This window comes from Oncorhynchus nerka, linkage group LG28, assembly GCF_034236695.1.
Source record: "Oncorhynchus nerka isolate Pitt River linkage group LG28, Oner_Uvic_2.0, whole genome shotgun sequence".
Lineage (NCBI taxonomy): Eukaryota > Metazoa > Chordata > Actinopteri > Salmoniformes > Salmonidae > Oncorhynchus > Oncorhynchus nerka.
Window position 1 is genome coordinate 22809918 of NC_088423.1, and position 25459 is coordinate 22835376.

The window sequence follows — 25459 nt, forward strand, 5'->3', positions numbered from 1 at the left end:
ACTGTATTAACACTCTCCTCTCTCTATTCCAGTGGCAGCGGCACAGTGAAAGCAGCAGGGAATATTCTGGATGACATCGGAAACATGTTTGGTGACCTCGCTGACCAGCTGGATGCCATGTTGGATTAAATCCTCTTCATTTCACTCAAGGCAAACTGAATAGGATCAGCTGGGTTCAATGGATTGGGTTGGGTTGCCTAGATACCTAGGCTTTGACCCAAATGGCACCCTATTCACTATATAGTGCACTACTTTGGACCAGAGCCCTACATGTCCTGGTCAAAGTATTTCACTATATAGGGAATTAGCAAGCCATGCAGAACGGTGCCCTAAACTTGCTTAGACTGATCTGCATGTTTCCAACATCCACTCTCATAGGGTGGATGACAGAAAGTATGAGGGAGGGGAAAGGAAGGGTGAGGGAATGTGAAAGGGTGAGAGAAGGGAGATGGGAGCCGAGGGGAGCTGTAGGGTTGAGGAGAGCAGATATCTTACACAAACACTTTGTCATCAGAATTTTTTACGCAAGTGCTTACTGAGGGATACAGCTTACTGAGGGATACAGCTTACTGAGGGATACACCTTACTGAGGGATACACCTTACTGAGGGATACACCTTACTGAGGGATACACCTTACTGAGGGATACACCTTACTGAGGGATACACTTTACTGAGGGATACACTTTACTGAGGGATACAGCTTACTGAGGGATACACCTTACTGAGGGATTCACCTTACTGAGGGATACACCTTACTGAGGGATACACCTTACTGAGGGATACACTTTACTGAGGGATACAGCTTACTGAGGGATACACCTGTTTGTTGTGTTGTTGGAATAGCATCAGTGAGAGGCACACACACCAGGACTTATCTAAACTGAAGCACATAACCCTGGATCAATGGTTTTGCTAGGCAGACAGCACAATAACACAGAAAAGTGTACTGTGATTTATGACATCGAGCACAGGTTTATGACAGAGCATGCGTAGCTTTGCTACAGCTTTGTGCTGAGCCAACCAGATTTTACCAATGGGAATAAGGGTCCATTTTTAACATGTATGTATTGTAAGTTGTATTATATTCTCGTCTTAAACTTTACCCAATGTTACGTTAAAGTGTGTCAATATTTTTAACATGAGATAAATCTTTGATGTTCCTGAAAACTGAGAATTTAGTTTACTTTGCATTTGTTTTAACAAAGGGAGCACCTATTTACTTCAATGTTAAGTGTAAATGGCATTTCAAAAGTACTTACATTTGTTTTATCTTATGTTATTTAACATGTAATATACTATAGTTTGGTTGATTATTGTTGGAGTTGGGTAAGTATCTATAAGATGACATATTATCTGAATTAAATTCCATGCATATGTAATTGTTTATGGTTTACCAAAGTGGAAATCCAGTGTTAGCTCTCCAAAGGCTTCAAAACAACATTTGGGGGGGGGGGGGGGGGGTAAAGCTCAGCTGTGTAGTGAAGGTGTTGCAGTATGTTATAAGTTTTGGTCGCAAACACAGTTTAGCGGGTGCAGCGAAATACTTATGTTTCTAGCACCTAACAATGCAGACAAATGTTAGACAATTAAAATGTAAGAAGGGGGAAAAAGAAAATCAAGAATGGCGGGATGAATCTGATTAACAACCCAAATAGCAGTAATCAACTACAGGTGTTTATACTACTGACATGTACAGTGGCAAGGAAAAGTTTGTGAACCTTTCGGAAATATCTGGATTTCTGCATAAATTGGTCATAAAATTTGATCTGATCTTCATCAAGGTCACAACAAAAGACAAACAGTCTGCTTAAACTAATAACACACACACAAAAAAATCAGGTCTTTATTGAACACACCGTGTAAACATTCACAGTGCAGGGTGGAAGAAGTATGTGAACCCTTGGATTTAATAACTGGTTGACCCTCCTTTGGCAGCAATAACCTCAACCAAATGTTTTCTGTAGTTGCGGATCAGACCTGCACAACAGTCTGGAGGAATTTTGGACCATCCCTCTTTACAAAACTGTTTCAGTTCAGCAATATTCTTGGGATGTCTGGTGTGAACCGCTTTCTTGAGGTCATGCCACAGCATCTCAATCAGGTTGAGGTCAGGAGACTGACTGGGCCACTCCAGAAGGCATATTTTATTCTATTGTTGATCTACTCCTGTGTTTTGGGTTGTTCTCCTGTTGCATCATCCAACTTCTGTTGAGCTTCAGTTGGTGGACAGAGTCTCACATTCTCCTGCAAAATGTCTTGATAAACTTGGGAATTCATTTTTCCGCCCCAAACCATGATGCTCCCATCCACCATACTTTAGGGTTGGGATGAGTTTCTGATGTTGGTGTGCTGGGCCTTTTTTCTCTCCACACATAGTGTTGTGTGTTCCTTCCAAAAAACTCAACTGTAGTTTCATCTGTTCACAACATATTTTTCCAGTAGCGCTGTAGAACATCCAGGTGCACTTCTGCAAACTTCAGACGTCGCAGCAATGTTTTTTTTGGTCCACAGTGGATTTTTCCGTGGTGTCCTCCCATAAACACCATTCTTGTTTAGTGTTTTACGCATCGTAGACTCGTCAACAGAGATGTTAGAATGTTCCAGAGATTTCTCTATGTCTTTAGCTGACACTCTAGGATTCTTCTTAACCTCACTGAGCATTCTGCACGGTGCTCTTGCAGTCATCTTTGCAGGATGGCTACTCCTAGGGAGAGTAGCAACACTTACTCCATTTATAGACAATTTGTCTTTCCATGGACTGATGAACAGCAAGGCTTTTAGAGATAATTTTGTAACCCTTTCCAGCTTTATGCAAGTCAACAATTATTAATCTTAGGTCTTCTGAGATCTCGTTTGTTCAAGGCATGGTTCACATCAGACAATGACTCTTGTGAATAGCAAACTCAAAATTTGTGAGTGTTTTTTATAGGGCAAGGCAGCACTAACCAACATCTCCAATCTTGTCTCATTGATTAGACTCCAGGTTAGCTGACTCCTGACTCCAATTAGCTTTTGGAGAAGTCATTAGCCTAAGGGTTCACATACTTTTTCCAACCTACACAGTGAATGTTTAAATGATGTATTCAATATAGACAAGAAAAATACAATCATGGGTGTGTTATTAGCACACTATATTTTCTATTGTTGTGACTTAGATCATCAGATCAAATTTGATGACCAATTTATTCAGAAATTCCAGTAATTCCAAAGGGTTCACATACTTTTTCTTGCCACTGTATAGGCTGTGAGGTGGGTAGTATACACACCACATGAGGTTGGTGGCACCTTAATTGGGGAGGACCGGATCATGGTAATAGTTGAAGCAGAATCAGTGGAATGGTATCAAATACAGCAAAAGCTCCATTCCAGCCATTATTAGGAGCCGTCCTCCCTCAACAGCCTCCACTGATACTCACCTTAACATTATAACAGGCTTGGATTGCTCTCGCAGGGGTGGGCAACTCCAGTCCTTAGGGGCCTGATTGGTGCCACAGTTTTGCTCCAGCTAAAACACCTTACTCCAATAATCACCTAATCATGATCTTCAATTTAGAATTTGATTAATCAGCTGTGTTTGCAAGGGATGGAGAAAAAGTGTGACACCAATCAGGCCCTCGAGGACTGGAGTTGCCCACCCCTGCACAGAAGTCTACTGCATAGCCTCAGAGTACTGTACATTGAACTGGACTGTAGTAATGTAACCTACAGTAAACCCTGACCTAGTTAAAACAGCAATCAGCAGTTGAAACAATAACAAAGCGCCCCTGTTTTGGTAAAAAGATGAGGGATGGGGCTTGATAAATCTAACCACTCAAATGTATAGACAGAGCTATGGATGGCAAGCACTGACCATCCATGATATCAACATTATACACTGAGTATACAAAACATTAAGAACACCTGCTCTTTCCATGACCTAGACTAATCAGGTGAAAGCTATGATCTCTTTATCAATGTCACTTGTTAAATCCACTTCAAGTAATGTACATGAATGGGAGGAGCCACGTTAAAGAAGGAAAATTGAGACATGGATTGTGTAAGTGTCCCGTTGATTGAAGTGTCAACGGGGTATCGTAGTAGGTGCCAGGTGCACCGGTTTCAGTGTGTCAACAACTGCAACGCTGCTGGGTTTTTCATGCTCAACAGTTTCCCGTGTGTATCAAGAATGGTCCACCACCCAAGAGACATCCAGCCAGCATTGGTGTCGACATGGGCCAGCATCTCGGTGGAACACTTGACACCTTGTAGAGACCAACGAATTGAGGCTGTTCTGAGGACAGGGGAGGGGGTTCCTGTTTGGTGTACTCGGTGTTGTTTTAACCATGTTTTGAGGTTATATAGCGTTTGTTTACATTTACTTTGTTTACAAACATTTGAGTAAAACAAGCTTATATTTTGGATTCTGAAGATAGTTGTTCAAAGCTCATGAGGCATTTATAAGTTATATTCTAGAATCAATGGGTACATACTGTATCATGAATTTATAAGGCCAAAATTGTATGTAGCCACAGCAGGAAAAAAATCTAACTTTGTTTCTCCAATGCTGTTCCAGCAATTGTTATCAGAAACCGTGGGGTGGGTCTTGGCAAATGTAACTGCCACTTGAATTCTGTGGTAACCAGTGCCACACCAAAACCAAAGACAAGGGGGCGGATTTGGGCCCATTTCAGTGATTGTTTCTTCAAGAGAGAAAGCCGCTTTCGAATGTATTTAACTTTTATGCATGTTTCTGAAAAAGTGTTCTTGTTACAATGACTACATCGACTGACTTTATTTTGTAGAAAAAAAACATTTACTTACAGTGCCTTGCGAAAGTATTCGGCCCCCTTGAACTTTGCGACCTTTTGCCACATTTCAGGCTTCAAACATAAAGATATAAAACTGTATTTTTTTGTGAAGACTCAACAACAAGTGGGACACAATCATGAAGTGGAACGACATTTATTGGATATTTCAAACTTTTTTAACAAATCAAAAACTGAAAAATTGGGCGTGCAAAATTATTCAGCCCCTTTACTTTTAGTGCAGCAAACTCTCTCCAGAAGTTCAGTGAGGATCTCTGAATGATCCAATGTTGACCTAAATGACTAATGATGATACATACAATCCACCTGTGTGTAATCAAGTCTCCGTATAAATGCACTTGCACTGTGATAGTCTCAGAGGTCCGTTAAAAGCGCAGAGAGCATCATGAAGAACAAGGAACACACCAGGCAGGTCCGAGATACTGTTGTGAAGAAGTTTAAAGCCGGATTTGGATACAAAAAGATTTCCCAAGCTTTAAACATCCCAAGGAGCACTGTGCAAGCGATAATATTGAAATGGAAGGAGTATCAGACCACTGCAAATCTACCAAGACCTGGCCGTCCCTCTAAACTTTCAGCTCATACAAGGAGAAGACTGATCAGAGATGCAGCCAAGAGGCCCATGATCACTCTGGATGAACTGCAGAGATCTACAGCTGAGGTGGGAGACTCTGTCCATAGGACAACAATCAGTCGTATATTGCACAAATCTGGCCTTTATGGAAGAGTGGCAAGAAGAAAGCCATTTCTTAAAGATATCCATAAAAAGTGTCGTTTAAAGTTTGCCACAAGCCACCTGGGAGACACACCAAACATGTGGAAGAAGGTGCTCTGGTCAGATGAAACCAAAATTGAACTTTTTGGCAACAATGCAAAACGTTATGATTGGCGTAAAAGCAACACAGCTCATCACCCTGAACACACCATCCCCACTGTCAAACATGGTGGTGGCAGCATCATGGTTTGGGCCTGCTTTTCTTCAGCAGGGACAGGGAAGATGGTTCAAATTGATGGGAAGATGGATGGAGCCAAATACAGGACCATTCTGGAAGAAAACCCGATGGAGTCTGCAAAAGACCTGAGACTGGGATGGAGATTTGTCTTCCAACAAGACAATGATCCAAAACAAAAGCAAAATCTACAATGGAATGGTTCAAAAATAAACATATCCAGGTGTTAGAATGGCCAAGTCAAAGTCCAGACCTGAATCCAATCGAGAATCTGTGGAAAGAACTGAAAACTGCTGTTCACAAATGCTCTCCATCCAACCTCACTGAGCTCGAGCTGTTTTGCAAGGAGGAATGGAAAATAATTTCAGTCTCTCGATATGCAAAACTGATAGAGACCCCAAGCGACTTACAGCTGTAATCGCAGCAAAAGGTGGCGCTAAAGTATTAACTTAAGGGTGCTGAATAATTTTGCACGCCCAATTTTTCAGTTTTTGATTTGTTAAAAAAGTTTGAAATATCCAATAAATGTCGTTCCACTTCATGATTGTGTCCCACTTGTTGTTGATTCTTCACAAAAAAATACAGTTTTATATCTTTATGTTTGAAGCCTGAAATGTGGCAAAAGGTCGCAAAGTTCAAGGGGGCCAAATACTTTTGCAAGGCACTGTATATATATTTACTTATATATGCACCTTCTCTCATATGTCATGTCAACAACATTGTATTATTTATATTAGCATTCATATAACAAAAGTCCATGATTATAACATTTCATAATAGTTTTGTAGTCATATAGCTGTGATATTGTACTGCCCTTAATATTATGTGTATACAGTTGAAGTCGGAAGTTTACAATACATTTAAACTCAGTTATTCACAATTTCTGACATTTGATCCTAGTAAAAATTCCCTGTTTTAGGTCAGATAGGATCACCACTATTTGAAGAATGTGAAATGTCAGAATAATAGTAGAGAGAATGATTTCTTTCAGATTTTATTTCTTTCATCATATTCCCAATGGGTCAGAAGTTTACATACACTCAATTAGTATTTTTAGCATTGCCTTTAAATTGTTTAACTTGGGTCAAATGTGTCTGGTAGCCTTCCACAAGCTTCCCACAATAAGTTGGGTGAATTTTGGCCCATTCCTCCTGACAGAGCTGGTGTAACTGAGTCAGGTTTGTAGGCCTCCTTGCTCGCACTCACTTTTTCAGTTCTGCCCACAAATGTTCTATGTGATTGAGGTCAGGGCTTTGTGATGGCCACTCCAATACCTTGACTTTGTTGTCCTTAAACCATTTTGCCACAACTTTGGAAGTATGCTTGGGGTCATTGTCCATTTGGAAGACCCATTTGCGACTAAGCTTTAACTTGCTGACTGATGTCTTGAGATGTTGCTTCAATATATCCACATCAAATTCCTTCCACATGATACCATCTATTTTGTGAATTGCACCAGTCCCTCCTGCAGCAAAGCACCCCCACAACATGATGCTGCCACCCCCCTGTTTCACGGTTGGGATGGTGGTCTTCGGCTTGCAAGCCTCCCCCTATTTCCTCCAAACATAACGATGGTCATTATGGCCAAACAGTTCTATTTTTGTTTCATCAGACCAGAGGACATTTCTCCAAAAAGTACGATCTTTGTCCCCATGTTCAATTGCAAACCGTAGTCTGGCATTTTTATGGCGGTTTTGGAGCAGTGGCTTCTTCCTTGCTGAGCGGCCTTTCAGGTTATGTCGATATAGGACTCGTTGTACTGTGGATATAGATACTGATTTGCACATTTCGCACCAAAGTACATTAATCTCTAGGAGACATAATGCGTCTCCTTCCTGAACAGTATGACGGCTGCGTGGTCCCATGGTGTTTATACTTGCATACAATTGTTTGTACAGATGACGTGGTACCTTCAGGCATTTGGAAATTGCTCACAAGGATGAACCAGACTTGTGGAAGTCTACAATGTTTTTCTTGGCTGATTTCTTATAATTTTCCCATGATGTCAAGCAAAGATGCAGTGAGTTTGAAGGTAGGCCTTGAAATACATCCACAGGTACACCTCCAATTGACTCAAATTATCAGAAGCTTCTAAATCCATGACATAATTTTCTGGAATTTTCCAAGCTGTTTAAAGGCACAGTCAACTTAGTGTATGTAAACTTCTGACCCACTGGAATTGTGATACAGTGAATTAAGTGAAATGACTTGGAAAAATGGAAAAATGACTTGTGTCATACACAAAGTAGATGTCCTAACCGACTTGCCAAAACTAAAGTTTGTTAACAAGAAATTTGTGGAGTGGTTGAAATACGAGTTTTAATGACTCCAACCTGAGTGTATGTAAACTTCCAACTTCAACTGTAGATGGGGGCAAAGTGACCATGCATAGATAATAAAACTCAAGTAGCAGCAGTGTAAAGTGTGGGGGGGGGGGGGTCAATGCAAATAGTCCAGGTAGCCATTTGATTAGCACTGTACACTAGGATAATATTGTATCTAGGAGGAGTTCTGACTTCAACTGTTTCTGCTTCATGCAGTGTTTACTACTTTCATCAGATAGGGGGGCCTCCCAAATGACACCCTATTTTCTATTTAGTGCACTACTTTTGACCAGGACCCATAGGACCCTGGTCAAAAGTAGTGCACTTCATTGGAAATAGGGTGGCATTTTGTAATTGGGACACAGACATAGTTACTTTTACTCAAGCATTAAATTGCCCGTATACTCAGGTCCTACAGTAAAGTATCCATCAATACTGCAATTATACACTTTACAAAAATATAAAACGCAACATGTACCGCGTACCAAAGTATTGGTCCTATGTTTCATCAGCTGAATTAAAAGACACTAGAAATGTTCAATACACACTAAATTTGGTGCACACATTTGTATACATTCCTGTTACTGAGCATTTCACCTTTGCCAAGATAATCCATCCACCTGACAGGTGTGGCATATCAAGAAGCTGATTAAGCTGCATGATCATTACACAGGTGCACATTGTGCTGGGCACAGTAAAAGGCCACTCAAAAATGTGAAGTTTTATCACACAACGCCACAGATGTCTCAAGTTGAGGGAGCATGCAATTGGCATGCTGACTGCAGGAATGTCCACCAGAGCTGTTGCCAGATAATTTAATGTTAATTTCTCTACCATAAGCCCCCTTCGTCATTTTCAAGAATTCGGTAGTACGACCAATCGGCCTCATAACCGCGTGTATCGCGTCGTGTGGGCGAGCGGTTTGCTGATGTCAACATTGTAAACAGAGTGCCCCATGGTGCGGTGGGGTTATGGTATGGGAAGGCATAAGCTACAGACAACAAACACAATTGCATTTTATCGATGGCAATTTGAATGCACAGAAATACCGTAATGAGATCCTGAGGCCCATTTTTAAGGTATCTGTGACCAACAGATGCATATCTGAACTCCCAGTCATGTGAAATCCATAGATTAGGGCATTATTTATTTATTTTATTTGACTGATTTCCTCATTAACTGTAACTCAGTAAATCTTTGAAATCGTATGTTGCGTTTATATTTTTGTTCAGTAATATATATATATATGAGCTCTGGAATAAATTAGGAGACCACTGCAATTATCAGTTTCTCTGATTTTACTATTTATAGGTATGTGTTTGGGTAAAATTTACATTTTTGTTTTATTCTATAACTTCTGACAACGTTTTCCCAAATTCCCCGAAAAATGTCATTTAGAGCATTTATTTGCAGAAAATGACAACTGGTCAAAATAACAAAAAAGAATAGCGCAAAGAAAATAGGTTCATATTCATTTTTAAACAATACAATAATGTTTTAACTTAGGAAGAGTTCAGAAATCAAGATTAAATGGAATAACCCTGATTTTCAATCACAGCTTTCATGCGTCTTGTCCTGCTCTCCACCAGTCTTTCACATTGATGTTGGGTGACTTTATGCCACTCCTGGCGCAAAAAATTCAAGCAGCTCGGCTTTGTTTGATGGCTTGTGACCATCCATCTTCCTCTTGATCACATTCCAGAGGTTTTTAATGGGGTTCAGATCTGGAGATTGGGCTGGTCATGACAGGGTCTTGATCTGGTGGTCCTCCATCCACACCTTGATTGACCTGGCTGTGTGGCACGGAGCATTGTCCTGCTGGAAAAACCAATCCTTTTGCAGTGGTCTCTTCATTTTTTTCAGCGCTGTGTGTAGGTGTGCACACACACACACACACAAATGACATATTGGTTTCCTTACCCTGTAAAACAGTCTATGGACAAGGTCAGACAACAATCCATGATTAAATTAGTCTTCGCCTGGCCACTGTCTATAAATGCTCATTTATGTAATTTGGGTGAATGATTACTCATTCTTAGGGCTGAAGCGATAAAAATGTAAAAAGTGACTTTCTGATTGATCTGATCTATGCTGCGTTTACTGTGAATGCAGTCTGCACTAACTCGGAAATATTGCCGTTACATTTCAATCACGCTGTACTGCTGAACTTCCGCAATACGGATTGAATAGAGCCCTAAAACCTCTTACTGTACATAACCTTATTAACATTAACCTTAACTAGTGAAAGTACAACAAGGACGCTTTACTAACAGGAATTGCAAGAACTGTAAAGTGTTTATTATTTTAGGCTTCATTCTAATGTCAGAACATTATTCTAGAGAACTAGCTATTGATTTGCTGATTGGTCTGTGTTGTTTGTGATGCACGCCCACCTGCTTACTCATCAGTTTACTGTTTAAACCATTAAAAAGGGAGAATCTAAAACAGTTGTTTTCCTTTGAGATCCCACAGAGAATGCATGGTGAGACACACACAAAAAGGGTTAAAGAAGATAGACAAAAAGACATGTTTGATCCCAAATGTATAGCTGTCATCCTCATCAATACAACTCAGCCCTTCTACCAGTGTACAGTGTACAAAAGCCTTCACACCCAGTAGCTCTCCAGGACCAGAGTTGGTCCCTGGTCTATACTATAGCGCCTAGTGGCGCCCTGAACCAGAGTTAACTGACACAAAGTAGGAAATTACTGATACACTGTACAGTTGGCTAACATTCCATTCAACCAAGAGTCTATTCAGAAACAAACAAACTGAGGATTTCTTTCTTTAAGACATATTTCACTATGTACAAATCTAATGAAAGAAACATGAAAAATAATATTTTCATGTCATTCTTTAAAACGTTGAGACAATGGCAGGGGAAAAAAATGAGAATTTTACAAAAGGTGTGATTGAACTCCGGTTTGGACAGGTTGTTAACCCAGGAATGTTTAAACTTTACACTGAGATAGAATGGTTCACTTTGGATTCAAAAATCTAGAACCACATATATGACCATGTCACATTTAGAACAGAATTGACATGACAAAATCTTCAAATAGACAGGGTAGTAAACATCACAAAGTAAACCAGCGGTCAGCATTAGAATGATACAATTCCTGAACAAATTCAGTAATATTTGCCAAACAGATGTGTAGACCACTTAGGGTGATAAATGCTTAAACAATGGTCTTGTATTGCTAAGAATTCAACAGATTGTCTGTTGTTCATCTAGTCAGAAGTACTAAAGCATGAAAGTCTCGGGAAATAAGATTGAAGATGAATCAGTCATCCACAAAGCTCCATCTGTTCCAGCCTGCTATTGGCTAGCTCATGATTTTAGAAGGAAGCATTGTGACCACCAACCAAACAGATTGCAGATTAAAAGACTGACAACACACTTTATAGCAATGTTAATTCCTTTATCATTTTCCCTGCAGCCCATAATCTCTTATTTTGTCATCATCTTACTCTACTAGAGGTCAACTGTTCATTGTTTTTCCAGCTTCTAATTGTTAATTACATTGTTTCTTATTTAGAAGTGGCTTTAAAAAAAAAGTGGAAAACCCAAAATTAACACGATGAAAATCATGAAATCACAACCAATAACACTTTCACGTGTGTGTGTGTGTATGCGCACGTTTGGAGAGAGCAAAAGGTAGACAAAAAGGAGGAAGGAAATATGTGGTTTATAGGTTACTGAAGAGTTCATTCCTCTTGCGCCAGTCCATGGCAGGGACTTTCTTGGCTGAACGTTTCTGGTGAGCCCTCTCCTTGGCCTGGGCTAGAGACATGCTGAGGGCTAGGCCTGCATCAGACTCCTTAGCCGGAACCACCTGGAATTGTGCCTGCAGACAGAGATTTAATCATTAGATATTCCACTGACCCGCGACAGGGAGGTCCGTGGGGCGACGTACAATTGGCCTAGCGTCGTCCGGGTCAGGGAGGGTTTGGCCGGTTGGGATAGCCTTGTCTCATCGCGCACCAGCGACTCCTGTGGCGGGCAGTGCGCGCTAACCAGGTCGCCAGGTGCACAGTGTTTCCTATGACACATTGGTGCAGCTGGCTCCCGGGTTGGATGCTCGCTGTGTTAAGAAGCAGTGCAGCTTGGTTGGGTTGTGTTTCGGAGGACGCATTCGACATTTGTCTCTCCCGAGCCCATACGGGAGTTGTAGCGATGAGACAAGATACTAACAATTGGATACCACGAAATTTGGGAGAAAAGGGGGTAAAATGTATTTATTAAAAAAAATATATATATATATATTCCACTGATAAAAATGTTCACCGCTGGGGGCGGCAGTAGCCTAGTGGTTAGAGTGCTGGGCCAGTAACCGAAAGGTTGCTCGATCGAATCCCCGAGCTGACAAGGTAAAAATCTGTGGTTCTGCCCCTGAACAAGGCAGTTAACCCACTGTTCCTAGGTCATCATTGTAAATAAGAATTTGTTCTTAACTGACTTGCCTAGTTAAATGAAGGTTAAATAAAAATAAATGACAGTCTTGTGGGGACACGATTCAGTCCCATTCTAAATCCTATTTTCCTTAACTGTAACCCTAGCTCCTAACCCTAAACTTAACACTAATTCTAACCTTTACCATAAACCCCCTAGAAATCGAATTCTATCTTGTAGGGACTAACAAAATGTCCCCAGTTGGCCAAATGTTTGTTTACTATTGCTGTGGATACTGCCGGTCCCTTACAAGTATAGTTAAACACGTCCACACAAACACGTCCACACAAACACGTCCACACAAACACGTCCACACAAACACGTCCACACAAACACGTCCACACAAACACGTCCACACACAAACACGTCCACACACACACACACAAACACGTCCACACACACACACACAAACACGTCCACACACACACACACAAACACGTCCACACACACACACAAACACGTCCACACACACACACAAACACGTCCACACACCTCTGGTAGAGGGGTGCTGGCAGTGGCTGTTGGTAGAGAACCAGTGGAGGAAGCGCTGGATGTAGACGAACTGACGGACACCTTAGGCTTTACCCCCACCTGTAGAGATAGGGACACACACACACACATATATTAGAAACACACCTTATCATTCTCCTGTACAGACAATCACACATTATCGTTCACCTGCATCACACACACTCCAGATAAACACAACTATGAAATACACATTCCAGTACATTGAAATCACACCAATCACCAGCGGCCACAAGGGGTCAGGATTCACCATGCAGTGCCCTACTCACAGTAACCTGTGATTCAATCAAATGGTTCTGACAACACTGATCACTGTGTGCAGTCTTATTTGCTGCTGAATATTGACTTTACCAGCACTTGCTCAGAACCACTGAGATGTTCTGCGTGCTTTTGCTCTCTACTCTCAGCTTTATAGCTCTGAGTCAGTGTGAGTAGGAGTGAGCAAGATGGCTAATTATCTGACTAGCTCTCGTCTATCTCATCTCATTAACAGAATTACCAGTAGGCTTCAGGAATTATAGAGGCTCCCAATCCCATGATCCCTCAGGGCTGGGTAGAGAGAGCACACTGGCTCACTATATCCACCACTGATGTCATCGCTACCAATCCCCTATGCTTGTTCCCAGGTGTCATGGCTGCTTTGTCCCAAATGGCACCCTATTACCTATAAAGTAATAGTGTGCTTTTAATCAGAGACTAAATGGGCTCTGGTCAAAAGTAGTACCCTTTTAAGGGGATAGAGTACCATTTGTGACACAGGCTTAAGTGTCCCTACATTCAGCCCGTCTGCTCTCAATGAGATATGATTATAGTGGATGATCCTATTGTCATCACACACCCATCTTATCTAGCCAAAGACTTTAGGTTTCTGATTTACCAATTAAATAATTAAAGCTCTGAAATATGTGAGTGTTCGGGAAAGAGAGAGAGTGAGCGAGCGAGCGAGACAGACAAGGCGAGCGGATTTGCCCTCACACCACATACACACAGTCCTCCTCACCTCCTCTTCTGCTCCTCCATCCGACACAGGTTCAGGAAGAGGTCCTAGAGGAAAGAGTGGGACAATATTTTGTTTTATTGACATCGTTAATAAGGAATGGGGACACAAACGGCAGATAAATGCCTTATTTGGAACCACAGTCCTCCCTTCACTCCTGTATCAAGTCAGTGGTATTGTTGACTAATCGGGCTAATAAATACTGTGGAAATTAGATATCTGAATAAAGGGTTTGACTCCTCTGTCCCGGATCTTTAGAGCCCTTTGCTTCCTCCACACCACAGCTGTCACTGTGGATACGGTTGCAATGACTTCATCTTTAAAGAGAAGGCTATTGGCTTGTTCTAGTTCCGATGCCAGCCAGCTAGTCCTCCACCCAAACTTCAGTTTAATCATTAACTTCAACAAGGCTGCTCTGTCTGTGAATAACTCTGTGTGTATGTGTGTATGTAAAGTGGGGCAAAAAAGTATTTAGTCAGCCACCAATTGTGCAAGTTCTCCCACTTAAAAAGATGAGGCCTGTAATTTTCATCATAGGTACACTTCAACTATGACAGACAAAATGAGGGGGAAAAAAATCCAGAAAATCACATTGTAGGATTTTTAATGAATTTATTTGCAAATTATGGTGGAAAAAAAGTATTTGGTCAATAACAAAAGTTTCTCAATACTTTGTTATATACCCTTTGTTGGCAATGACAGAGGTCAAACGTTTTCTGTAAGTCTTCACAAGGTTTTCACACACTGTTGCTGGTATTTTGGCCCATTCCTCCATGCAGATCTCCTCTAGAGCAGTGATGTTTTGGGGCTGTTGCTGGGCAACACAGACTTTCAACTCCCTCCAAAGATTTTCTATGGGGTTGAGATCTGGAGACTGGTCCAGGACCTTGAAATGCTTCTTACGAAGCCACTCCTTCGTTGCCCGGGCGGTGTATTTGGGATCATTGTCATGCTGAAAGACCCAGCCATGTTTAATCTTCAATGCCCTTGCTGATGGAAGGAGGTTTCACTCAAAATCTCACGATACATGGCCCCATTCATTCTTTCCTTTACACGGATCAGTCGTCCTGGTCCCTTTGTAGAAAAACAGCCCCAAAGCATGACGTTCCCACCCCCATGCTTCACAGTAGGTGTGGTGTTCTTTGGATGCAACTCAGCATTTGTCCTCCAAACACGACGAGTTGAGTTTCTACCAAAAATATATATTTTGGTTTCATCTGACCATATGACATTCTCCCAATCTTCTTCTGGATCATCCAAATGCTCTCTAGCAAACTTCAGACGGGCCTGGACATGTACTGGCTTAAGCCCCTGGTGGCGTAGTGTGTTACTGAAGATAGGCTTTGTTACTTTGGTCCCAGCTCTCTGCAGGTCATTCACTAGGTCCCCCCGTGTGGTTCTGGGATTGTTGCTCACTGTTCTTGTGATCATTTTGACCCCACGGGGTGAGATCTTGCGTGGAGCCCCAGATCGAGGGAGATTATGTCTTCCATTTCCTAATAATTGCTCCCACAGTTGATTTCTTCAAACCAAGCTGCTTACCTATTGCAGATTCAGTCTTCCCAGCCTGGTGCAGGTCTACAATTTTGTTTCTGGTGTCCTTTGACAGCTCTTTGGTCTTGGCCATAGTGGAGTTTGGAGTGTGACTGTTTGAGATTGTGGACAGGTGTCTTTTATACTGATAACAAGTTCAAACAGGAGCCATTAATACAGGTAACGAGTGGAGGACAGAGGACCCTCTTAAAGAAGAAGTTACAGGTCTGTGAGAGCCAGAAATCTTGCTTGTTTGTAGGTGACCAAATACTTATTTTCCACCATAATTTGCAAATAAATTCATTAAACATCCTACAATGTGATTTTCTGGATTTCTTTTTCTCATTTTGTCTGTCATAGTTGAAGTGTACCTATGATGAAAATTACAGGCCTCTCATCTTTTTAAGTGGGAGAACTTGCACAATTAGTGGCTGACTAAATACTTTTTTGCCCCACTGTATGTATGTATGCATATCACACACACGAGAGAGCGAGAGAGAGCGAGGTGTCAGTCGGCCCGCGTGGCCGTCCGCGTGTCCATCCACCCGCCTGCCCGCCCGCGTGTCCATCCACCCGCCTGCGTGTCCATCCACCCGCCTGCCCGCCCGCGTGTCCATCCACCCGCCTGCCCGCCCGCGTGTGTCTGTCTTGTTTTTCAATGAAATAGTGTGTATGCGTGTGTACCTGTGAGGTGGGCCTCAGTAGGAATGATGTCACAGCTGTTGAAGAAAGCCTCTGCCTCACGATCCACCACCAGTAGACTGGTCTCATCTCCCCCGGCCTTAATGGCTGCTACCACCTCACTGTGCTGCATCCCTACTACTGACATACTGTTAACCTGGGGGTTGGGGAGAGAAGAGGAAAGAATGATGTTTTCAAAGTACAGCTGTCCAGTACATCCAGAACAGTGAGACAATAGACTTGATGTGAATGCAGCCATGCTGTGGGTGGTGTAGTGGTTAGGGACTATAACACACAGTCCAGTCCTCCCACGGAGGTTTAAACTGAACTAAACGGTTCGGGGCGCTGTAGGAACTAAGCTCTGCCACAAGACGGAGGACTGCCTGTCGAACTCCAGCGGGAGAAAATACCATCTGGAATCTCACAGACTCCCACAATTTGATCAAACAACAGAGCCATTATACACCCTCTCCCTGATCCCATTCCTCCATGTGTGTGTATTACCATACGTAAGAATGGTAGCTCACAAACATGTCCCTGGTTAGTGTAAAGCATTAGACGTAAAGCCGTGACCTTTGTTACACACCGTTTGAAGTCAGTGTAACTGGAGTGTAATGCAGGTCAGAGACACGGTTAGTGGATTAACTGGTAGTATTACAACATGAGGACCAAGAGCCCGAAAAACAGAATAAAAAAGGCCAAGGACAAAAGACTGTTTCCCCTTCACACACACTAACACCACAGTGTAGAACCCTCTCTCCCTTACTTTCCCTTTATTTTTACCTCACTCTCACACACTTCCCAGTAGTGCATTGCCTAGTCCCAGTACTGATCGCTATTACTGAGAGACTGAAAAAAAAACAGCTTCCATTTCCAGGCCATCAGAATGTTAAATAGTCACCACTAGCCAGCCTCTGCCCAGTACCCTGCCCTGAACTTTAGTCACTGTCACTAGCCGGCTACCTTCCGGTTACTCAGACCTGCACCTTAGAGACTGCTGCCGTATAGACATAGGTCACTTTAATTATGTTTACATAGTGTTTCACCCACTTCAATACATACTGTATTCTAGACTAAGCTCATCCTAGATAACTACTGCTGTACACACACCTTTCTATTGATATACGGCCCATACACAACATTAAATAGATATTTATATTCCGGAATATGACATTGCTCATTCTGATATTTCTTATTTTTTTTATTTGGGGAGAGGGGGGATTTCTGTATAGTGTGTGGTATTACTGCACTATTGGAGCTAGAAACATAAGCATTTCGCTGCACCTGTTATAACATCTGCAAAATATGTGACCAATAAAATGAGATTTTGATTTGACCACTCTGCCACTGATGTAATGGGATTACAACACACATTCCTCCTCTAGCACAAGCCACGTTCCCACCAGTCAGGCAACCCCCCCCCCAGTACAGACCGTACCAGAAGAATATTGCCCTGCATTCCTAATCTGGCCTAGAGATAGGGAGAAGAGAACAGCTGCTAAGTAGTTGGGTTTATAAAAACATCATGTACAGATTCGCTGTTTGTGTGTGTTTGTGTAAAGGAAAATGTACAGTAAAGACGTACCTGTAATATCTTGTCCTGGGGTTTGAGGCCCGCCTTGTCCGCAGGAGAGTCCTCATCCACAGCCCTGATGTACTGGCCTGGTTTAGACTTCTCACTGTGCAGGTTGAAGCCATAGCCCGTCGCACCCTTCTTCAGCGAGCACAGACGAGGACGCAGCTCTGCCTTCGATTCCTGCGGACAGACAGGGAAAACAGATCTAGTTAAGCACACAGATCGATGAGAGAGAGAGAGAATGTCTAGTTCAGCACATCTACGCTGTTACATGGAGTGAGCAGATCTCGCCAATCAGAGACATATCCCATCTTGTCACTCAGAGACGTATTCCTCAACAAATAGATTGTGATTAGCAAAAGAAAAAAAATAAGCACCCAACAACTCCAAATGATAAAGCAACAGTTGACATGAAATGGAGATCTTAAAATCAGGTTAGAACACCATTAGTGTGACAAATATCCAGAGACAAAGTGTTGTAGCATTCAGCAACCATCCAAAGACCAAGAAGCAAAGTTTGTGTTCTCAATGTACTAAAGAACAGAGGGAACATTCCATGACAGGTTGACGCCACAGAGAGGGATCTGGGGAAAGGAAAACATCACCCTGTGTTTTATTAGTGGAAATGAGGAACAGAGACAGCTAGCAAGGAAAATAGACATTAACAATATTGGACCAACTGCTGTTAGTAGTTACGGACCAAGCAAGCATAGTGCAGTTTTACTCTAAGAATACTATAGTTGCTCCAAGCTATATACAGTACTTGCTTCTGCATACTATCAAATCTACATTTTATTTGTCACATACACCCAATACAACAGGTACAGGTACCTTACCGTGAAATGCTTACTTACATACAAGCTCTTAACCAAGAATGCAGTTGTTTAAAAAAAATATATATTAGTAAATATTTTTTCAAGTAACAATAAGAGGCTATATACAGGGGGTACCAAGTAAAGGGGTATAGGTTAGTCAAGGTAATATGTACAGTTGAAGTCAGAAGTTTACATACACCTTAGCCAAATACATTTAAACTCAGTTTCACAATTCCTGACATTTAATCCTAGTAAACATTCCCTGTTTTAAGTCAGTTAGGATCACAACTTCATGTTAAGAATGTGAAATGTCAGAATAATAGTACAGAGAATGATATATTTCAGCTTTTATTTCTTTCATCATATTCCCAGTGGGTCAGAAGTTTACATACACTCAATTGGTATTTGGTAGCATTGCCTTTAAATAGTTTAACTTGGGTCAAACGTGTCAGGTAGCCTTCCACAAACTTCCCACAATAAGTTGGGTGAATTTTGGCCCATTCCTCCTGACAGAGCTGGTGTAACTTACTCACACACGCTTTTTCAGTTCTGCCCACACATTTTCTGTAGGGTTGAGGTCAGGGCTTTGTGATGGCCACTCCAATACCTTGACTTTGTGGCAAATGGGCTTAAGGACGACAACTTTGGAAGTATGCATGGGGTCATTGTCCATTTGGAAGACCCATTTGCGACTAAGCTTTAACTTGCTGACTGATGTCTTGAGATGTTGCTTCAATATATCCACATAATTTTCCTCCCTAATGATGCAATCTATTTTGTGAAGTGCACCAGTCCCTCCTGCAGCAAAGCACCCCCATAACATGATGTTGCCACCCCCGTGCTTCACGGTTGGGATGGTGGTCTTCGGCTTGCAAGCCTCCCCCTTTTTCCTTCAAAACATAAATGGTCATTATGGCCAAACAGGTCTAATTTGTTTCATCAGACCAGAGGACATTTCTCCAAAAAGTACGATCTTTGTCCCCATGTGCAGTTGCAAACCGTAGTCTGGCTTTATGGCGGTTTTGGAGCAGTGGCTTCTTCCTTGCTGATCGGCCTTTCAGGTTATGTCAATATAGGACTCTTTTTACTGTGGATATAGGTACTTTTGTACCCATTTCCCCCAGCATCTTCACAAGGTCCTTTGCTGTTGTTCTGGGATTGATTTGCACTTTTCGCACCAAAGTACATTTATCTCTAGGATGAACTAGACTTGTGGAGATCTACCATTTTTTCTTTTGATTTCCCCATGATGTCAAGCAAAGATGCAGTGAGTTTGAAGGTAGGCCTTGAAATACATCCACAGGTACACCTCCAATTGACTCAAAATATGTCAATTAGCCTATCAGAAGCTTCTAAAGCCATGACATCATTTTCTGAAATTTTCAAAGCTGTTTAAAGGCACAATCAACTTAGTGTATGTAAACTTCTGACCCACTGGAATTGTGATGCAGTGAATTATAAGTGAAATAATCTGTTTGTAAACAATTGTTGGAAAAATGACTTGTGTCATGAACAAAGTAGATGTCCTAACTGACTTGCCAAAACTATAGTTTGTTAACAAGAAATATGTAGAGTGGTTGAAAAACGAGTTTTAATGACTCCAATCTAAGTGTATGTAAACTTCCGACTGCAACTGTAGATGGGGGTAAAGTATCCATGCATAGATAATAAACCACAAGAAGCAGCAGTGTAAAGTGTGTGGGGGTCAATGCAAATAGTCCACACAGTACAGCATGTATGTTAAACTCTGTCTCACGTGAGTGACAAGGCTTCCAGGAGTGTCTAAGCTGAGCACTGGACACTGACTGATGTTTAGTAGAACGGGCTAATCCAGGAGTGGCCATACGCTGGGTTAAGCATTTAATCCAACTAGAGACAGGATAACAGCTACATAGGAGATTCTACTGTGTAGCAGCAGAAAGGGGAATGAGGTCATCAATACCAGGGCCAGAGAGAGGTTGGAAACCTAACCTCCATGTTGGTACCAACCAAACCATCTATGGCAAACATTCTCATTTAGAACCAGACTACAATACAGTTCATCTTTGAACTTTTGGTGCCAATATGGCATCAATTAGATTTCTAAATCCCAAACAAAGATTGCCGAATTCTTTAAATATATACGGCTAAACATTAAATGGGAATAGCAAGGGAAGACAGGTAGTCAGATATAGAGGACAAACCGTTGTGAAACAAAAACACCCTGGTTATTAGTGACATCTTAGAGGATCCTGTAATAATGATAAATTCCATTTCAGTCTTACCTAAAAGAACAGATAATGGAAAGTTGGAGACATTTTATGACCAGAGGATATATAAGCAATAGTAGAGAACATCATGAGTCCTAATAAAAATGAAGCGTCCCTCCTCCCATTTACTGATAAAGAGGGTTGTTCCAGAGATTACAGCTGTTATTGTTAGTCACCTGTTAATGATTCTCTGTTACCAACACTTAAGAGCAACCTTTGCATCCTGATCAGCCACCCATGTTGGGTGTGTCTCCCTGCTGTAGAATACTTGTAGAAAATAAACTCAGTATATATGAAATGGAGACAGTTTGCCTGGGATGAATATGGAAGGTCATTATTTTATGTTTTATTGATTCACACATGGCTTCATAATCATTGACTGTTGAGGAAAATCAACATGGGCAGAATGACAGCTTCAGTACTGAATGATAAATGATTGGAACTCACAATAGAATGGGTGGAGGCCCGGAAAACCTCATATCTCAGACTGTCATTTCAACAGCAATGATGTCAAACAAACAAGATTTTGAAATGGGGGGGGGCAGTTTGCTGGTGTACACACAGTACACAAAACGCAGAAGAAAGCACCGAGAGCCATCTAAAATCTCTTAGCAGCATGGTTTCTGGAAAGGTGTTTGAAATGGACACCTGAAGGCAATGTGAGCTCTTTAATCCAGTTACTACAAACCACCACTACTATAGAGAGAATCAGCCCAAGACACACAGCAGGAGAGCAAATACACAACAGGCATGTTCACACTGCACCTTAGCCCTGGGCTAAGAGCATCCTTAGAGCCTCCTCAATGTGAAACAGATCAAGAACAACGCCTCAAACTCACTGTCCAATCACTTCATTTACATTTGCTCCTGATGCCTGTAATGCTTTCTGCATGTTTGATAAGTAAATTCATACTATTTAAAACAAAACAAAATTAAAAGTGCAAAATGCAGGAATCGCTCCTCTATTTCCTAGTTTGCCTAATTTTAGTTTGTGACAAAACATACAATGATTCTCTACACTATACATTGCATCTAAACCTCTGTGTTGTACAGCACCTATTCAATAACCAAAAATAATGTATTTTCAACTGTTTGAAGCTGGTGTACAAAACTGAAAGTCAGACAAACTAAATTTAAAACAGGAAGTATAGAAATACCACACAGAACAGATCTCCCGCTTCGAAGACTTGCTTTCATTGAGAAAGAATGTGAGTTATAGCTCAGTCAATGTGAATTTCATCAAGTAGCACAAACGGTTAAATAGCAGCTTTAAACCTTCCATTTGAGGACAAAAACCAAAATACTTTAATCTGTGCAAAAACATTGGTTGCTATGCTTTAAAAAAATGGTTCCTATGCAGGCTGAGTAACTAATCTCATTTAGCTAACTAAAACTACAAACTATACAGCTGGAAGGGCAACAAATGCTCAGTGTTCCTCTGTTCTCATAAATTTTCTATAGAAATGTAATTGGATATATCCATGAAAATAATATTGTTGCTTGATTTCACTAATATCAGAAAAGTTTAACAATGTTCACAACATTCTCTTTACAGGGGCGTGATCACATTTCAAAAGGGAAACAGTAGCCATGTTTCTATTAACTTTTTGAAGACATTTAGACAGTTTGCATAGAAAACAGATGTGACAATCGCCTGTTGCGGTGCATTTCCATTTTAGAAACTTCTGTCGATAAAAACAGATGGAGGTAATAACGTCACACCTAAAAAAGTTACTTCTTCACAAAAACCTACAGTGTCAAATAAAAATGAAGTAGTTGAAGTGTTTACATTACCCATTTTAGGCCAATTGCGCATTAATACATTGGCGATAGCCTGTGTGCCCTCCCACCCACCTGTTTTATGTCTCAGGTAGTCCGTGAAAGCCAACATGGATTGAATGCAAGAATGAACTCATATTTGCCATATTTGAATAATTCTCGTCCAAACATATTGCCACGGGCCATGGTGAAATTTGCACTCCTGTAGATCTGAAATAATTAAATGGTGAAACTTGCATCCAGCCGACCAGAAAAGGCTAAATAATTCAGCCATTCTTGAAAGTCAGGACATGGATCCTGCAAAGAAATGTTTGTTTTTTTAACTTAGCAAAAAATTAAAACGTTTCAGGACCCTGTCGTTCAAAGACAATTAGTAAAAATCCAAATAACTTCACAGATCTTCATTGTAAAGGGTTTAAACACGGTTTCCCATGAATCAAACAATTAATGAACATGCACCTGTGGAACGGTCGTTAAGAAACTAACAGCTTACAGATGGTAGGCAATTAAGTTCACAGTTATGAAAACTTAGGACACTAAAGAGGCCTTTCTACGGACTCTGAAAAACACCAAAAGAAAGATGCCCAGGGTCCCTGCTCATCTGCGTGAACATGCTGCAAGGAGTCATGAGGACTGCAAGTTTTTCCCAACAGTTTGCTAAGAGCTGGCAGCAAGCTTATAGGTCTGCTGATAGAACCAGTAAAGGCCGCTTTACCACTCTTGGGTAATATAATTACTTTGGGTTCCCTCTAGACCTGAGGACAAAGACTTTTCTCTCGACTCAGACTAAAAATAAATCAAATACAAATGTTATTTGTCACATGCACCGAATACAACAGTATAGTGAAATTATTACTTTAAAAAAAATGTTACTTAAAGCATTGTTGGTTAACTTAAAAATGTGTTAAGTAACAAATAATTAAACAGCAGCAGTAAAATAACAACAGCAACAGCTAGGCTATATACAGGGGGTATCAGAAGAGAGTCAAAGTAGAAATGCCGGAGGAGATGGCCGCCGTTTTACGGTCTCCTAACCAATTGTGCTATTATGTGGTGTTTTTTCGCAATATTTGTAAATTATTTTGTACATAATGTTACAGTTTTTCATAACTATACAGTTTTTCAATTCCTCATCAATCCATTGAGCATTAACAGCTTCTTAACAGGTGCATGTTTATTAATAAGCAATTTCATAAACACATTTTTATTGTCATCCACATGAGTGTCACAGCAAAATCCTTGGTATGATCTCTTATATACCATTTTAGGCCCAGTTTTCAGAACTGTGTCTTTCCTGGATATAGCCACTGCAGTATATTGGGATCACTGCATCCAATGGGTAAGGATACAGCTTCAGAACAGAGATCTACATCATTTATAAAAATGTGATCGATACATGTGGATGATCTTGTTCCTGTAGTGTTTGTAAACACCCTGGTAGGTTAATGAATAACCTGAACCAGATTGCAAGCACTAGTTACAGTGAGAAGCTTCCTCTTGAGAGGACAGCTTGATGAAAACCAGTCAATATTCACGTCCAAGAAAGCAAACCTCCGTTTACATAACATACACTATCAAGCACTTGGTGGCATATAGCAACACCCCCAAAAATAGAGGCTTTAGATGTGCCAAGTGAACCTGCAACCACAACTCTTCAATAACACAGGATATTCTCTCAGCATTACAGGAATATGGCTCTGAATACATATCTGGCATTACTCATCTCATGTATATACTGTATTCTATTCTTAGTCTGTTCCGCTCTGACGTCGCTCTTCCATATGTATAAAGTTTTAATTCACTCCTACTTAGTTGTGTGTATATGTTGTGTAATTTGTTAGATATTACTGCACTGTCGGAGCTAGAAGCACAAGCATTTCACTACACCCACAATAATATCCGCTAATCACATGTGTGACCATATACAGCAACACCATAAACATTTCTGTCTCTTCTATAGATGTTACATCATTGTATTGCTACTGCTGTTATCTGATGTTAATTATTTAATGAAACTTATTTCTAAGGCTCAGCCTTTCCTGGGTAGCTTATTAGAGATAGACATACGGAAAAGAGCAAACAAAGCAAGAGAAAATATATACATTCAGCAGTCCATTAATCAATTGGTGTGTGTTGCGGGGTTGAAGCTATGAACCCATAGGCTTGGCTCCCTCATCCCTTCCAGGCTTCTGGGAGGGAGGGTGGACAATGAGCCTCATAGCGGATGTAAGCAATGTTCTTAACTGACTTGCCTAGTTAAATAAAAAGGTAAAATATTTTTTTTAATTAAAAAAATATCAGTCATTGTTATCATGGATTCACACACACAGAAATTACTTACCAATTGCTGTAATCTTGCCGTTCTCCTGTTTCAACTCATCGAGCTGACCCTGGGAGAACTGCAAGAACTGTTGTAGACAAGTATGTAGACACCTGCTCGTCAATAATCTCATTCCAAAATCACAGGCATTAATATGAACTTGGTCCCCCCTTTCCTGCTATAAACAGCCTCCACTCTTCTGGGAAGGCTTTCCACCAGCTGTTGGAACATTGAATGGAAGCAAGTCTCTGCAGCAGTCACAAGATCATTAGTGATGTCGGGCACTGATGTTGGGCGATTAGGCCTGGCTCGCAGTCGGCGTTCCAATTCATCCCAAAAGGTATTTGATGAGTATATGCTGTGCAGTTCTTCCACACCGATCTTGGCAAACCATTTCTGTATGGAACTTGCTTTGTGCACGGGTTCATTGTCATGCTGAGACATGAAT

At 41.1% G+C, this 25459-nt stretch overlaps 2 protein-coding genes across 7 annotated transcripts in view; one reads left to right on the forward strand and one right to left on the reverse strand.

Moving 5' to 3' along the window:
* LOC115112995 (caskin-2-like) overlaps positions 1–1380 on the forward strand; it is a 102722-nt gene extending 101342 nt beyond the window's left edge. For all 6 annotated transcript variants that reach the window (XM_029640148.2, XM_029640149.2, XM_029640151.2 and 3 more), the window contains one exon: positions 33–1380. In XM_029640148.2, the coding sequence (XP_029496008.2) occupies positions 33–129 (97 nt within the window). In that variant the 3' untranslated portion in view covers positions 130–1380. The remainder of the gene's footprint in view (positions 1–32) is intronic.
* Positions 1381–10356: 8976 nt separating this feature from the next.
* Positions 10357–25459, reverse strand: part of LOC115112996 (Na(+)/H(+) exchange regulatory cofactor NHE-RF1-like) — a 37371-nt gene continuing 22268 nt past the window's right edge. Inside the window, exons 2-6 of the mRNA XM_029640154.2 lie at positions 17858–18028; positions 16276–16429; positions 14062–14105; positions 13026–13124; positions 10357–11928 (exon numbers count right to left, since the gene is read on the reverse strand). Of these exons, the coding sequence (XP_029496014.1) occupies positions 11770–11928; positions 13026–13124; positions 14062–14105; positions 16276–16429; positions 17858–18028 (627 nt within the window). The 3' untranslated portion in view covers positions 10357–11769. The remainder of the gene's footprint in view (positions 11929–13025; positions 13125–14061; positions 14106–16275; positions 16430–17857; positions 18029–25459) is intronic.